General features: G+C 41.2%; 1 protein-coding gene across 8 annotated transcripts in view; it reads left to right on the forward strand.

Annotated features, from left to right (window-relative positions):
- The window catches only part of LOC141107939 (leucine-rich repeat and fibronectin type III domain-containing protein 1-like protein), a 920596-nt gene extending 903032 nt beyond the window's left edge, over positions 1-17564 (forward strand). For all 8 annotated transcript variants that reach the window (XM_073599024.1, XM_073599022.1, XM_073599019.1 and 5 more), the window contains one exon: positions 16660-17564. In XM_073599024.1, the coding sequence (XP_073455125.1) occupies positions 16660-17179 (520 nt within the window). In that variant the 3' untranslated portion in view covers positions 17180-17564. The remainder of the gene's footprint in view (positions 1-16659) is intronic.
- Positions 17565-18095: the final 531 nt, after the last annotated feature.

An 18095-nucleotide genomic window follows, 5' to 3' on the forward strand; every position in this document is an offset into this window, starting at 1 on the left:
GGTGATTAGTGCTAGCGGCTATAGAAGCCGCTAGCAATAATCGCAACTGAATCCAGCAGGCTGGTTGTACCCAAGTTGATTAATCAATCAACTGGGTACATTCAGCCTGGCCACACATAATTTGACTCTGTCGGTTCCTGCTGAAGAAAAACTGAAGAGTGCAAAATCCAGTGCAGCTGTAGCCAGTCATCTTCTAACCGAACATCAGGTAGCCCCTAAGCGTTCAAAGGGCTAGTCCCAGAGTCAGGCTAAAAGGTGCCATGCAGTGCTTCAACTGGTGTGGCTGGGAGGAGGAAGTTCCAGATGCTGTCATCCTGAGTGACCCCGAGGAGTCTGCTTCTCAAGCCTCAGCAAATTTGAGGTGCATGGGCAACCTCATGCTTCAAAGGACCCAAGAATACATGGCATAAATGAGAAGGATGATTACTGGTTGGCAACCCTCCTTGACCACTGTCATAAGGGGAAGGTCTCAGAACTCATCCCGTCTCCACAGAGTACAGAAGATATAATCTCTTGAGGACACGTTAAAAAGGATTATATTGAACGTTTTTCCTGACTTCAGTAGGTTATAGCGTCGTGGAAAACATAGTTTTGAGTCTTCTGTTGGTCAAGAGAGGAGCGTTGGAGAAGGCTCCCAAATAAGTGAGGTATTTTGGAATTTTTTTAGTCCACGCGGCCCAGGGCTTTCAGCTTCCACATCCCATCAGCAGCATCTGCATCACATGGTGAACGGTTATCTCGGGGGCCAAAACAGAGATGGAGGGCTTTCCTGCTGACGATCCACTGACTTACTGGGTCATGAGAATAGACCACTGGCCAGTACTTGCCCAGTATGCAATTGAGTTGTTGGGCTGCCCTGCATCCAGCACGCTTTCAGAACGGGCATTCAGTGCTGCAGGAGGTTTCGTTACTGATCATAGAACGCGTCTGTCCACAGACTCCGTGGACCGTTTGACTTTTATAAAAATGAATCAGTCCTGGATTACCAGCTATGAAGCCCCTGATGCCGATATCACAGATTGTCTTTTTGGGATGTGGAATCTCTGCAGGACTTCGAGGCTTCCTAGCTTTGAGGGTGTTCAATCATTTCATCTGGAAGAATGTTTTTTGGTATAGTTTCATGGGCACAATTAACACCCAAAGACTAATTTTTCTGCACCTGTTTGACAGGTGCATATCATTGCAATTTTTTACAAGGCCAATTTTTGCTTTCATCAAGAGTACCTTTTTAGAGTTACGGTGGGAAGGCGCCACCGACACCCAAGAACCAATTTTTCTGCACCCGTTACTTCTTTACAAAGTCAAAGTGACACCAGAATGTATCCAGAAAATCTCTAATCTTGTTCCCAGTGCTTTACATTGTGGCCTCATCATACACACTGGCTCCCCAGCTGTTGCTGAGCAAAATAAAAACAGCTTGTAGGGAAAATGACAATTTTTTTTTGGCTTTATAAATGCAATTATTGCTGCAGCAGATTCTAGACATGGTACAAATCTGCCACTTTACAGGTAGACTAAGGGGACCCCCCAGGCACTATATTGGAAGGAATTTTTCATTTTTACATTTTCACTTTAAAAATCAAAAAATCACTGCTCGTTTAAAAATGACGTTTTTCACAAACTTTTGTTTTATTTATACATGTTCCCCAGGGCAGGTCCCGGACCCCTATAACTAATGTATGCCCAATTACTTGCATATAAGCCTTCAAAATGGGCTCTTTTGATTTTTGACATTTGGGTCCCATTGACTTTAATGGGGTTCGTTATTTGGGCCTGAACTTTCGCAGTGTTCGAAAGTTCTAGTGTAAACCGAACAGGGGTCCGTTTGGTCTATCCCTACTCTTGATGGACGAACAACAAAAGAAACATCTTATAAACAAAGAAACGTAATGCAGCACCCACCTTTAATAACTGGTAAGCTACCAGATCATGTTTTTTATTTTAGATTCAATACCGCTTTAATGATGTTTAGACAAATACATGGCAATGAGAAAGAAGAAGGATGCTTTTGCTGACACTCTTTCCTTATGACCGTTATATTTTATTTTTATACCTCTAGGTATTTACTTCAGTATATGTGTTTGGCACGTTTAGAAAAAAAAAAAGCCGGGACCCCTACGAGGCTCTTCTTTGCAAACCGATTGCAGAATTGCTTCGTCCCTTATCTTTGAAGCCGTCAAAAACCATATGAATGACATTAGGGTAAACGAGAAGCTGACAGCTATACTTTCGGACACCCACAAAAAATGTCTTTGGGTCTGTCAACCGTGGATCGCTCATATCCAACCTTAAAGATTTGATTATATGCTTCTTTTAATTCAATGCTTTTCTGCCACACACCCCGTGGAACTCTTCCATTCTTCTCCTCTTATTTCTAGCCCTTTCTCTAGCTCATCACTTTTCTACCACATTTGCTTTATTCTACTCACTTATTCTATATGGATATTGGGTCACCAAGGGCTTTCCTGGTTGAGATGTTACAGTGATAAGCACCATTTCTTCTCCTTTTTTTTTTTTTATATATCTTTTAGAGCTGCACGATTTTGACCAAAGTGAGAATCACAATTTTTTTGCTTAGAATAAAGATCGCCATTCTCGTTTCCTAACATCATCTTTCATATTATACAAAAAAATTGGGCTAACTTTACCGTTTTTTTTTTTTTTTAATTCATTAAAGTGTATTTTTTTCCCCAAAAAATTGCATTTGAAAGACCGCTGCACAAATACAGTGTGACATAAAATATTGCAACAATCAACATTTTATTCTCTACGGTCTCTGCAAAAAATATATATATTATGTTTGGGGGTTCTAAGTGATTTTCTAGCAAAAAATAATTATTTTAACTTGAAACCAACAAGTGTCAGAAAGAGGTTAAGTCTTTAAGTGGTTAAACTGACCTCATTTACAGACCGAAGTTAAAACGTCACAATGTTTATAGTTATCTCAGCGGCTGAGGAATGTTGTGAAACTTGGAAGACTGACAGTTTTTTGGGTTTTTTTTTACAGCTGTCGGCTTGAGCAGAGCATTGAATCGGGAAAATGCTTTGTTAAGATCGTGAGGGGGGAAAAATCGCGATCTTGATTCTTAACGATAAGTGCAGCTTTAATATCTTAATACATATTGTATTTGTACCTACAGGTATACACGGACAATCCGCTCTTATGTCTTTCTCAATAGGCTGTATGCCTGGATACCTTTGTTCTATTTCAACATATACTGCAGGGGCGGCCTGTCCATTGTGGGAGCACGGGCGCCGCCCCCCCATCCATGCCGCCGCCTTTCCTATCCATACGCCTGGCCCCTTTCAGGATGCCGGGCACATGAATTCCTATGGCGGGGATGGGCAGGGGTGTGTTTTTTGAAGCAGTGATTAGAACCCGAGGCTTTAATAGGCTTCAAAATAGGGTGGGCTTGGGGCGCAACAGCGAATTAATATTTGCTGTTGCAACACTGATCCTCCTCCCGGCCAATAGGGAAGTTGGTCTGATACCAGGCACTCGACTGGCTAAAAGGAAAGGCAATCCTATAGGACACCTAGGAGAAGGGGAGGAGATGTACGGCGGAAGCAAGGAGAAGACACAGGAGCCGCTACCCGATCCCCGCCGCAGCCTAATGTCTGCCAATGCCCCGGTTTCCAGCGTTTTTTTTTTTCTTTTAGCCTACGGCCCATCGGTATCCCTAACAACCAGTGTATATCTGGTTCTTCGGGTTGGCTGCCGGCATTCAATGTGAATGACGATAGATCTACACCGGGGTACATTGTTTTTGTTTTTAGAATAAAAGACTTGCCAAAAACTGTATTTGTTTTTATTATTACTGTATAAAAGTAAAACTATACTATACATTTTGATAATTTTTTGCATGCATGGGGATTCCCCTCAAAATCCCATCCCAGACCCGAAAGGGCCTGTTATCATTGGGGGAGACCCCCACAGTTTTTTTTTCTCCATTTTTTTGTTTACTGGAATTGTTGTGTTTATATTCAGCTGTCAGTGGGGGAACCTGGCTGACGGCTGATGAGTCATCTGTTAAGAACATGGCGGCCGGCTTTCAGGCCCGCTCCTTAACAACCAGCTATTCACTAGTTGTTAAGGACCCTGGCGGCTGCCAAATCCTTAACAAAAGCACTACTACTCCTAAACACTGCAAAAACGCTAAAGATTTGTTTTTATTCAGTGGTTTTTGAGTGTCTAGTGTGCATGGAGCCTTAAAGTGGATTTACTGCTTGTGAAGAATATGTAAATACTTCAACGTACATATTCTGGGCACAGGTTCAAGTGGTCCTTTTTAAACTAAGATCATTGTAAAACTTTCTAGATATAAGTAATTAACATTTTTGCCCTTGGCAGCCAGGTCTTTTTTCAATTCTTTAAACAAACCTTAGTCCCTTAAAAGGTAGGTATAATAAATCTATAATAGAAAAACAAATTGACCGGAGTTTATTAATAAAAAGATAAATTCATATACTTGTTGCAATGACTAGGCACTAAATTTTTTGCATCAAAGTTATGTAAATGTCAACGAAAAATGTTCCAATTACAGATGTCTTTAACTCAGCCTTTCAACCAGGGTGCCCTCAGGTTTCTTCAGGGGAACCTTAGCAATAATGCCCAAAGATTGCCCCAAAATTGTGTGCAAAGTGGGTCAAGCCTGCATTTTAGTTACACAAAGCCACAGGTTTTCACTGTACACCATTACAACCTTCTAGCCACAGGCGTCCGAACAACCAAAGAACTTACCAGTTGATAAGTAGATTGCTGGGTCCCCGCACAGCTTTCTTGTTTCCTACTCGCCTCCGTCTACACTGCGGTCACATTAGCTGAGTTAGGGAGAGAAATTGAGGGAGAAGAGAAATGCTGGAATACTAGTCAGTACCAGTGTAAAAAGGTGTATTGTCTTTGGGTAAATAAGTTACCTCTAATGTTGGATGTCCTACAGTCATGTTTGGATGTTGCTGCATTGTGTAAAACTATTAGTTTAGCTCTTTACATTTTAGAATATGGTGCCTCAAGATTGTGCAGAATTTTAAAAGGTGTCTTGACTGAAAAAAGGTTGGGAAACACTGATCTAACTAAACGGTGTAATGCTGGGAGTCTTTATGGTGTCCTGTACTGAGTACATCTTTGCATTAGGGATAAACAGCCTTTAGTAACCGCTTAGGTCCCAAAAAAAAGTAGCACTTCCAGGTATAGGGGAGCATGTTATTCCTTTACTCTGGTGACAGGCTGATCAAACACCAGTAAGAAGCGGCAAGCAGTGCTATCGGCTCTTTGAAGTTAGGCAGTGTCTCTAGCCTGTTTATGTCTGCATTCTCATCACCATGGTCGGTCACTGCACCACAGTCACTAGTCAGGCTCCAGGGGTGGTCGTGGCCACTGGGATCTTCATGGGCACCATGTTTTCGACATGTTTTGCTGCTTAATGTATTTACACCTGCTTCTTCAGGACTGGCTGTTGCCCTTCTGATGGTGCTTTTATGGCTATAGCTCCTCACATTTCTTGCTTCAAGACGGACTGACTAGCTACAGTAGGTTGTTGGTGTGGAATAGATCATACATTAGTTTTTAAACTTAATTTCAAATACATGTAGCACCCTCCAGCTAGTGTGCTAGATGTAAATAGGTTTGTTTGTGTAGGAAAATTTGGCTTGGCTGAGAGCCAGGCCAGGGTTGTGAATCTGGGTCAGGGTTTAGTGACTCAGGGGCTAGATGACTCATCTGACAGCTCTCTCCAACACTTCCCCCTGGTCTGAAAGTTGGTAGAAACTTCCAGAGCTAGACGGTGGGAGTAAGGAGGGCTGCCTTGCATATTTAGGAGGTCTTTGACCAATCCTCAGCAAAAAGGGGCTGGAGGAGGGCAGGCCATCTCATGGGCCATGCCAGCAAGGGGAGCCAGGTGGAAGATGGAGATGGAGTGTTGAGGAGGCTATTAGAGGCCTTTGAGAGTGCCCCCTAGTATGGGGGGGGTGACCTCGAACCTGGTGTTCGGGTGCTGGAAGATTCCCCCTACCACACACGGAGGAAACCGACAGCTGGAGCAGGTCAGCACATGCAGGAAATCTCAGGAGAGTGAGCCAGCTTGGAGGGCTGGAGGACAATAGAGAATTAGCCTGAAAGGCTAGTGAGAGGGGCAGCTGCAGCCAGGTGGGCTCGCAAGGCCTGAAGATGTGTTGCTAGGATCAGTGACCACAGAGAGAGGAAGTGCTGGAAAAGTGTGAGCTGTGTCATCAATCTGTTCTTCAAGTTTAGGAGCTGTGAGTCCCTGCCTGTAATGGGCCTTTGCTACTAAATTACTTCAGGATGGAATAGCTTGGTTCTGCAGGCAAGTTTATGCTGGAGTGAAGCTGTATATAGGAAAAGTTGTCCCTGAAATATTGTTTAAGTCAAATGGGCATCCCATAATCTCCCATCCCTATCCAAGTTATAACTCTCAATAAACAAAAAAAACACCAAAGTCTTGGTCTGTTCATTTGACTCTGGAGTGCATGTGGAAATTTGATGTGCAGGGTGGGGGATCCCAGATACTTGTGGCTCCTTAGGGGGTGCACTACATACATATTATGGAACAGTAGATAGATTTATTTCTTCGGTACGGCATCATTATTTGATCAGTTGAATCAACCTCATTTTATTGTGTTTTTGTTCTTTTTTTTTTTACGTCATAGGGATTTAGTGGGAGGGGGAGAGTAGACAGCGCTGTCTTTTTATGCTGATGGATGTCAGTCTTGTTCACTTTAAACAGTTTGATTTTTATATACTGTGATTGGATTTTTTCAATAAAATTGTTAAAAAAAATTTATTAACCCCTAGCAAGCCACTTAGTCTCTGTAGGTAACCACTAAACTGGTGAGTGGATACTATGTCCTTTCACCAAACATATTTCTTGCTGCTACTTGTAAGGTTACAAGAGACTACACACATTGATCAAAATATGGAAGTATAGTTTCCCAGTATTTAGCCAAACACCAGTGTTGCTCTATGGGGACAGAAAGTACAAACAACACACCCCCCATCCCAAGTGTTACATTTATACGTTCCTACTGCTCCCAAGATGTTTGCTGTACCTCCAAAGTTTCTTCTTCTTCTTCTTCTTCCCCCTTAATGACCATTTTTGTGCCATACGCCACTGCATCGCTTTAACTTACAATTGTGCGGTCGTACAACGCTGTACCCAAACAAAAAAAACAACATTTTTTGCTATAATATCCCCAAAATGCTTTTTAAAAGCAAATTTCTTCATCAGTTTAGGCCGATATGTATTCTACATATTTTTGGTAAAAAAAATGGCAATAAGCGTATATTGGTTTGTGGAAAAGTTATAGCGTCTACAAAATAGGGAAAGATTTAGGGAATAGAGAAAGATATTTTTATTATAATTTTTTTTTTCACTAGTAATGGCGGCGATCAGCGATTTTTAGTAGGACTGCGACATCGTGGTGGACAGATCGGACACTTTTGACACTTTTTTGGGACCATTAACATTTATACAGCGATCAGAGCTAAAAATAGCCAGTGATTACTGTATAAATTTCACTGGCAGGAAAGGGGTTAACACTAGGGGGCGATCAAAGGGTTAAATGTGTTCCCTCGTGTGTGTTCTAACTGTGGGGGAATGGGACTGCCTGGAGGAGACAGATCGCTGTTCCTAATCTTTAGGAGCAGCAGATGTGTCTCTCCTCCTCTAACAGAATGGAGATCAGTCTGTTTACATTGACAGATCTCCGTTCTGTCCCTGTCAGGAGCAATCGTGGGTGGCCAGCGGGCATCGGCTCCGGTGTTTCACCGCCTAGAGCTCTTAAAGCGGCCAATGTACCATGACGGTGATTCGCCCAGGGGACCCAACCTGCCGCAGTATAATTGCGGCGGCTTGTCCTTATGTGGTTATTAAAGCAACCTTTCAGGTAAATAAATCGTTTCCTTTTTAACCCTTTAGTTAATCCTAAACAGCTCAAAATAATTCCCTTGTCCCCATAGCTATAATTTTTCAAGTTTGTTATTCCTATTTTTTTTATATTTAGACTTTAGTTTTCATTTGTTTTTGTTTTTTAAATTTAATTTACGCATTTAAAAAAAGATTGCAACATTGGGGAAAAAAAGGGTCTTTTATAAGTAATTTTGATATGATATAAATAATTTTGATATGCTTTGTAATATGAACTGCTCATCCAAACTGTAAAATAACAGAAGGACAGGGCTGTTCACATGCCACGGCCACCATGGCTTGCTTCCCGGCTGTGACCTTTTTCACTCGGGTGCAAAGTTTGACAAGCAGCACCACTTGCCAGACTCACCCATTGATTCTGAACAGAGACAGCCAAAGGGCCAGATGTGGCCCTGGGGCTGCAGTTTGCCTAGGTCCAAAGAAAAGAAAATACTAGATATTACTGGTGTTTTTAACCTGAGCTCAGTCCAGCTATCTCAAGGGGAACAAGCTGTCCTTAGTCGAGGACTTAAATTTGCACCCCCCCGTGCACTAAATAAATTCGGGACATTTATAGATGTCCATAAATTCATCCGTAAAATGAACATAAAGAGACACTTTTTGCTGAATCCGATTGGCAATCGGAGTCAGATGGCTTCTACTAATGTATATCATAATACTAATGTGGCCCCTATTAATACTACCTCTGATGCCAATCAAGGAGCTAATCTTACATCTACTGGTGGAGTGGCAGAAGCAAGCATGGTTCAGATTAGACATACTAATCTGGCTAACGCTTCATTATTCAACCCTCCAGGATTTGTAGCCCCCTCTGTTCAAGTGTTTAAAGAGATGGTGATTAGGGATCTGATTGCTCTCAAGACACCAAGATTTGGCGGCAATTACAATCTTCAATATAATATCAAACAAATTTGTGCACGTAATGATATTATTATACGCCCTGCTGACAAGGGTGGTGGCGTCGTCGTTCTGAATAAAACAGACTACCTAGATGAAATGAACAGACTTTTGTCTGATAGTGTAACCTATACTAAATTATAGTTGAATCCGACTTTTAAGTATAAGAAAGCACTTTTATCATTAGTTGATTCTGGATTCCAAATGGGCATTTTGAGCAAAAAAGAAAAATTACACCTGGTGCCCTCAGCACCAAGGGTACCAGTAATGTATTATTTGCCCAAAATTCATAAAAGTCTAATAAAACCACCTGGTCGCCCTATCATTAGCGGCATTGATTCAATTACATCAAGAATAGGCCGCTATGTTGACAATTTTTTGCAACCCCTTGTGGTTAAAACACCTGCTTATTTGAGGGACACGACTCAAGTAATAAAACTTGTAGCTGAGTGTGACTGGAAAGAGGGTTGCATCTTGGCTACTGCTGACGTTGCCTCCCTCTATACTGTCATATCTCATGAACATGGCTTTGAGGCTGCTAAATTCTATTTGGAACAGGATCAATCTTTACCTGTTAATCAAAGGGAATTTATTTTAAATCTTTTGACTTTTGCTACCAGTCATAATTATTTTTGGTTTGGGGGGGATTTTTTTCTGCAGACTGTCAGTGTGGCTATGGGGGCAAAGTTCGCGCCCAGCCTAGCGAACCTCTTCATGGCCCGATGGGAAAGTGAAGAAATTGATGTTAACCCCCCAAAAGAGCTACGCCTCTGGAGAAGGTACATCGACGATGTCCTTCTCTTGTGGGAAGATGATTTACCTTCTCTTGAGGCTTTTTTCCATAAGCTCAATTCAAATGACAGAGGGATTTCCTTGCAGTATGAGACTAGCCAAACTCAAATTCATTTCTTAGATCTCAATATTTGTGTTAAGGATGGTCAATTGATTACAACTACTCACTTCAAAGAAACTGACCGTAATGCCTATATTCCGCTCAATAGTTGTCATCATGCCTCTTGGCTTAGGGCAGTCCCTAAAGGGCAGTTCCAGCGGATCAGGCGTAATTGTACCAACTTATCAGATTATCAGCAACAGGCTCAGATCCTTAAAGCGAGATTTCTGGATAAGGGATACGATGAGAGGGAGATTAATGAAACCATTAGTAATGTTGGTAACATGAACAGGGAGATTATGCTTCAAGGATCCAGTAGGGTCAACCAGGGAGACATTAATAAATTTGCCTGTTCCTTAGTGACGGGGTATTCCAACCAACACTTCTCAGTCAGTAAGATCTTTAAGAGGTATTGGAACCTGCTGAGGAATGATAAGGTGTTGGGTCCAGTTCTCCCTGACCACCCTGTGGTTATTTTTAGAGGAGCACCCTCTTTGCGTCATAGGTTAGCCCCCAATGTTGTAAACCCCCCCAAAACCATCTCCTTTTTCCAAAGCATGAAGGGTTTTTACCCTTGCAGGAAGTGTGAAATATGTCATATTAATTCCTTTAGAGGACGCAGATGTGAATCTTTTCAATCAACCCAAACCAATAAATCGTACAATATAGAGTCGTTTATCACATGCTCGACGGAGTGTGTGGTTTACATGATCCAGTGTCCATGCTCCAAACAGTATATAGGGCGTACTAAGAGAGCCCTGCAGGTACGCCTGTCTGAGCATATAGGGAATATCAAACGCGGCTTCAGTAAACATAACCTTTCTAGACACTATGCGAAACACCATAACAAACAACTTAAAAGGGACTTTGTTTGTTGCTTTGGATAAGCTTCAACCCCATTGGAGGGGTGTTAATAAAGTGAGAGCCATCTCTAGGTGTGAAACGAAATGGATTTTTTTGATGAAATCTTATGTACCCCTAGGCCTTAATGTTGACTGGGACATAAATTGTTTTATCAAGAATTCTTAATTTATATAATAAATTTTATTTTGTATTTTTTTTTTTTTTTTTTATGATTTACTTTTCATTTTGTAATTTTGGTAATTTTTGTAATTTTTGAAATTTTTTAATGATTAATATTTTTTAAGGTAATTTTACATTACTCTAGTGGTGTATAAAGTACAGTTATCACAACTTTTTTTATGCAATGTGTAAATATTTTTTGCGTTATGGCCATGTGTTTTCCATGGGTTTCCAGCCTGCTAGTGTATATAATCCATCAGCTTATAAGTGGTATAGTTTTTGTCCACTAGATGGCGAAAACTCTATTTCATTTTTTGTTTTTTTTTAAACGAATACTTGTCATTGGTGTTATCATTTGTAACCACCAGATGGCGGAAATTTTATATTTCATTTAACTTGTATGTTCCCTATTTGGCTTACATAGGCTGCCAGAAGTCAATATGGCGGCGCTCGTTTTGTTCCCATCTCTCCCGCCCGAGTAACCAGTAGTCAACATGGCGCCGCGGGATTATTTAAATCTTAAGCGTGATGACCGCGTCACTCGGCCAATCCCCAGACGACGTCCTATTGTGACGAAACGCGTAGGGAGGAGCCTGTGACGTTGACGTCATTACGTTTTCTTAGTGATTGATGGGACATACACAGTAAGCAGGCGGAAGCTCGTGGAGACGCCGCAATCTTTATGTTTGGCTACACGCTATTAATGGATGAAGATTCTTGTAAGTGCAAACCTTTAGTTTAATAAACCATACTATTTTGCAATTTTACGCTATGGGAGCATTTCTTGCTTTTGTTTTTTGAGTACCACGTTTACTACTGGGGACATCGACATAGGTTTGTGGGTGACCTGATAATTTCCCAGATGCCTGGTGAGACCACTGTTATGGTGGTCACCGCGAGCTGGTAAGGAGCCTCATATCTCACTTGGGTGCGAATCACTTTGGATGCTGGATTCACCTATGTCACATCTCTTCTGAATATATGCACTTTGGTCATCTACTCACCTTGTTTATGGACTTTTTTGAGTTTTTATAATTGGGACTTATTTTATCACTTTACATAATAATTTTTTCACTTGTGGTATATGGTGAGACATTTGTCTTTGTCTTCTATGGGAGACCTGTTTTCTGTTTTTTTATATTTTCCTTCATTTATTTTTGGTGGATCAATTACTTCTTTATGGTTATCTGTAGTATGATATACAATTCATATTCAGTTTTAGCGCTGCACTTATTTTGTTCTTTGCTGCTTTAAATTAACCAGTTGCTTTGTTGTAAACGATTCACTGATTTTGCTGAAGTTCCACCTAAAAAAAAAAAAATCTGTTAAGACCCCAGAGTGTAGTGACATTTATCAGATGTAATAAAGGACAGCCAATCTAATATGAATTAGGAGCCTGTGTAAATGAAGCATTCAGTGTGTATATTGGTCCCAGTTATTACAGAAGATGTTGAATTCTCCTGATTCCCAAAGTTATAAGCAAATTAAACACAGATAATCAGCTTGTATGAAGATGATTCATTTCTCTATCCAATCACAACACAGATAGTCATTGTAGAGAAACAATGAGGAATGTGTCAATACTTGAGGGACAGATGCAGCGAGTATTGTCAGAACAGCGCGTGAAGAGAACGAATACCGCCAAAACATCCAGAACAGAGTGTCCTTCAATTCAAGAGAATATGGAATACAATTAGTTATAATATATTTATAGCATTATAGTGTACAGGTGTGGCATCAAGGACACTGTACTTTATAGGCAAGGGTGCTTGTGACTTGGTGAAAAAGATAGTATAGGAGATTGTTAAGGAGGCTCCTGTGTGTTCACAAAGAGCTATGTGCTGCAGGAGAAAAGGGTTGGTAAGAGGGCATTTACCCCAAGGTAATCATTGCTGAGAGTTACATTGTACTTCAAATACACACACAGGGCTGCATTTCCATTATTGGAGCCTGTAGCTGTGAAACCTTTGGGAGCACCTCCTCTGCACGTAACATTTTTCTTTTACTAGTCTTAACCATGTTTGCAAGAAGTGCAAAGCTTATAGGCAGTGACATATCATCCATGTATGCGGTGCACACGGGCCCTGATGGGGGCACTAAGTATACTGCTTTTTTTAAATTTTTTATCAAGCGATGGGGCCTAACCTATGATCTTGCACACAAGCCCACCAATTTCATAAAAGGCCCCTGCCTATAAGACTGAGTTTCTGATGGGGAAAAATGCATGACTGACAACTGTTAACAAAAAATGTACTCTTCGCCTCTGCTGCCTATAAGCACAAGCCCACTATGCCTAATGGTAATTCCAGCCCCGGTCATGCATATAGGAGTGCTCCAAGTATGGTCCTACACAGCTCTGAAGCTGATCTTACACTGAGAAATTTCTAGATTTCTTTCATCAAAGATTTTTTGCAAAAAAGAAAAATTAATTAAAATGCATGTGTTTGCAGACAAAAAAAAAAAATCATTGGATCATGGGAGCAATGCTAGGCTCCTGTAGACTTCATTTTGAGGTATGGGCTTTTAGTTAGAGAGCTGGAGAAAGTGTGAATGGACTACAAGTGTGGTGATCAGTCACCAAACTTGTTTTTCATTGAGCACTACAAGTCCCTCTGCCTCAGTGGAAGACGGGACTTGTAGTTTATGTATTCACAGATCTCTGTGAATGAATTATTTCTGCTGTTGGGGGGGGGGGGGGGGCGCGGCTTGGTACCAATATATTACACCCTAAAATATGGGTGTAACATGATCTTAAAGGTGAACGTAGCCTGTTGGCTGAATGAAAGAAATCTAACGGCTTCCTCCATCAACGCTAAACAGCACAGATATACAAATGCCCCTGCTGGGCTATTGTATTCTGACGGCTGCCAGTGGTGGCTGTCAGAATACCTGAACAGCAGCTGCATCTAATTGGAGTTCAGCCACAAATTTGCCAGCCGGCTTCTTTGAAAAGAGTTGATTGGTTCATTAAGAATCTGACAAAATTCAGTATTTGCCTACCTTTCCTGTGTCGGTGTGGCAAGCATTGTTCCCCATGATTAAGCTCCGGGGGTAGAGTGAAACACGTTGGGGACATTGCCTGGCTGGAGCCTGGGCTAAGGCCGTTACACTTTCTTACCTGGGGTTTGCAGAGATGTGCAGCTCATATAAACATTTTCTTCCTTAATTACTTGCCGCCCACCCAACGTCAAATGATGACGGAGCAGTGCGGCTCTCGTTCTGGGACAGCGTCATATGACGGCGTGGCCCCATGTTCCCAGGACCCAGCGCGACCCCGATCTCTGTAAAGAGCCGATAACGTGGCTCTTTAACCAAGTGATCAGCTGTGTCCAATCAGTTAGGTTGGGAGGACTCCTCCTTTGCCCAAGGAGACTCCCAAAGTTGGCCTTCAACTTCCCGGTTTACAGCATTCCAGAGCATAAGATGTCCCCAATGCATGGCATAATGCAGGGGTCTCCAAACAAAGGGTCAGTTTACAGTCCTTCAGACTTTGGGGGTGGGGTATACTGTAGTCAGTGGGAATAAACAATTTTTCTGGCTTGATAGTCAGTGGGGAATAAAGGGGAGTAAAAAAATACATAGCACTTGTGGTCAGTAGGAAGAGGAATAATGCCCAGTCATTGGTAGTAGTGGGAGGAATGGTAAGAATAGTGCCCCGCGGTTGGTGTCAGTGGGAGGAATTGTGCCCCACTATTGGTGTCAGTGGGAGGAATTGTGCCCCACTGTTGGGGTCAGTGGGAGGAATAGTGCCCCTGGGACTACTAGCATAATGCAACAAAGGCACCTCTCTCTTTGCCTAAAATATTGCACTGGGGGGTATTGACCAGTGTGTAATTTCTTAAACGCTGTGATTTGCATACAGATTCAGGGGACTCCTGGGATACAGCCAAGAAGAATTTCAGTGCAATTGAGGTATGTCCAGGCACCTGTTTTCACAAAGACAGGTGTATGTTATTAAACACACAACACAATAAAAAAAAAGCTATAAACACAAATTGCTTACACAATATATCATAAAAGCCTCTTCAAAAACAGCATGATGAAGCTTCTGTTGATGGATAGTAGAGGAAGACTCCGTGTTTGACCATCTATAGAAAGTGTAATTGCAATTCAGTATTTCTACAGATTTCTCTAGTAGTGCATTTCAACATTTAGCCTTCAGTCTCCCAATTCATGTGACCAAAAGCAGAATGCTTTTGTTTGGAGACTGCGGGAAACGCTGATGCCTCCTTCTATTCATGTGACAATACAATCTTGAAATGTTTTATCTGCCTGGCAGAAGACAGCTATGAGGATATGTGCAAGCACAAGTACCTCTTCAGTTTTCATCCTCTTTTAATCCTTATTTTAATTCCTGAAAGCAGAATGCTGCAGCAATATGCTTGTCCCATATTCCTAGCCTGTTTGTCTATATTAACACTGGAACTACTTGTCCTTACTCTATATGGTTTGTTCTTTGTAATAAAAAAAGTAACTAATTGCAGCAAAAATATGGTAACTAGTGGGTTAAAAAAAAAAAAGTTTTTTTGAGGTTGTAGCGCGAGTCAAATCTTAGTCAGTAGAAATCCCCCAAAAAATCAGAAGTACTTTAAAATGTCTTTTTTTTTCTCCTAGTTTTGTGCAATAACGAGTAAAATGGAACTAGAATAAAGGCGAAAACTTAATGAATCCAAAATTAGATGCAAAAGTAAAGCCCTATGTGTATTCTAAAAGTTGCTACAGTCTTAGCCCATGCAGGGCAGATTTGTCCTATGCTGCTGCAGCTGTAGCTGCTGACTTTTAATAAGATGACACTTACTACCTGTCCATGGATCCAGTGCCGTCCTTTACTAGTCTTCGTCTAGGCGATCCGAGCGGCAGTGGGAACGGGTACCCGGGTTTAACATGACACTCTCGTATCTGGAATTACTGTCTTATGATACCCTCAACCCTGCAAATACAAAGTTTCCAGTGCTGAACAGAGTAGCAGGGAGGGAATAAAATGGTAATTATTTGCAGTAGGGGAAGCTATTAGAGGCCAATTCCACCCTTTGCAGGAACAAAAAAACAATTGTACCCATATTGATTGAAAAAAATGTGCATTTGTTATTTTTTGCATTGGAGCCTGCAAAGCATTGCAACTATGAGCAGTGGATCAGGGCCACAATGCTCAGCTTCCTGCATACTGTTCCTCCAGCTGAAGGAAGTATCAATGGACTACAGGTGCAGTAATGTTACCAGACTTGTGCGCCATTGAGAACTACGGGTCCTTCTGCTACAGGGGCAGATAGGACTCCTAGTCTTTTCATTCACAGATCCTGTAAACGAATGACATGGCTATGTAGGAGGCAATAAAATGACTGGGTGTTCCAAGGAGAAGAACCCCCAGATTCAGTAAAGGAGGAGGGCGCGCTGCAGATTATGGCTGTGTTTCATGTTACACCCTAACTATAGGTTTGTCAGAAAGGCGCATTTGGATTTTAAAGCCAACATGTTGGTTTGCCATTATTGAGCAAAGCACTGGTTTGCTTTAAAAGAAGTAACACAAACTAAAGACTTGTTAAAGAAGCCCTAACGATTCCCTTTTTTTTTTTTAAATCACAGAAGACTTTCAGACAAAAACAAGGAATACCTTTTGCCTTGTTAAACATTATTCAGACATGAACTGTTAATCTAATTGAACAAAACATAGACTTCCCTCATTTTGTAAAAAAAAAAAAAAAAAAAGTTTGTATTCATCTTTCAGGAGAAGGATCTGAGACTGACTTTTTTGGTAGCTTTAATCCGCTAAAGCCCTTTAATTTTCAGTAGGTCAAAGGGCTGTTAGTTCAGACACATTTTAAATGGTTCTAAGTCCAAACTTTTTAATGAAGGCAGGTTTATGGAAGACTCATATTCTAATTTCATTTTGTATTCTCTTTACAGAATGATTCCATCATCCAGCAAATCGTTTTTCCTAAGTGACCTGGTGTCATCTCGTAATTATGACCTGTGTGTCCTGGCGGTATATGACGATGGCACAACTGCTTTGACTGCAACCCGGGTGATAGGCTGTGTACAATTTACAACCGAACAGGAGTATAAGCAGTGTCGATCCCTCCATGCTCAGTTTCTTGGTGGAACAATGATCATTATCATTGGTGGTATCATTGTGGCCTCCGTCCTGGTCTTCATTTTTATTCTACTCATGAAATACAAAGTCTACAATAACCACCCCAAATCAAAACCAGCCAAGGTTACAAACGTGTGCTCTCAAACCAATGGTAGCCAGAGCGGTACAATTGGACGCTCATCTTCAAAACTCAATGAGAGAAGAGACAGTATTATGCAGGACATCTCTGGAACATCCATCAAAGGCAAAACCATAGTTGACCTCACCCCAGATGGCGAAAAAGTGACTGTAACTGACACTACCTTTATAACAAATGACGTTCTCTCTCACTAGCAAAATATCAATACCACAAACTTATGCACCTCTTTTAAAGGGACAATCAAAGAACTAGTTATTGTGGTACCGTTAAGGACATTTTCATGCAAGGAGTCGTCTTTTCGGCTTCATACCTATTGTCTATTTTTAAGATCAGATGGTTACAACAAAAAGCTATTTTTTTAATCTGTAAAAATGATTACTGCATTCTTAACTATTTTTTGGTTCAATATTATTAAATATAAAGTGTGTGACAAAAAAACGGCTAACTAGAAATATTTGGTTTTAAACAATGGCACTTAAAAGGAAGGATAATAAATGTTTCTTTGGTTATTTTATGTTCCAATGGCCTGAACTAACTGCATAAAGGTTTATGTAAAGAATTTTGACTTGTCCCATTTGAGCCCCAGAGATTATCTTAGCCCAATCACAGATGCAGATCCTAACCACATTCTTAGGACCCCTTTCACATGGGCCGTGTTCTTTCTGATCAACGGGATCTGTTTGCAGATCATAGGAGAACAGAAGTCACTTTTGTGGCATCCGTGTCCTTTCAGTCTTTTGTTACCTGAGTTTTGTGAACCCATATTTGATACAAAGGCAGTTGCATGTAAACATCAGACTACCTCCAATCTGTCACACTTAGGCAGAAAAAAAAACTGAAAAGGGTGCAGACATTTTCCTTTTTTTTTCTGGCCCTGGACAGACTCAGATAATTTTAAATGCAAGCATGTCTGTTTACATCTGTCTGTCCATAGACTTACACTGAGCTTCTGAACTGGTCCACCTAAAAAAAAAAAACAGGTGGACCTGATCGGACCACCCATGCCTTTACATTTTGTCCACTAGGAGACCTCCACAGTCCAAACACACAGGGGTCCTAAGGTCTACCTCAATTTACAGTCTTAACAATTGAACATTCTAATGGGCCACT

This window comes from Aquarana catesbeiana, linkage group LG09 (assembly GCF_042186555.1).
Source record: "Aquarana catesbeiana isolate 2022-GZ linkage group LG09, ASM4218655v1, whole genome shotgun sequence".
Taxonomy (NCBI): domain Eukaryota; kingdom Metazoa; phylum Chordata; class Amphibia; order Anura; family Ranidae; genus Aquarana; species Aquarana catesbeiana.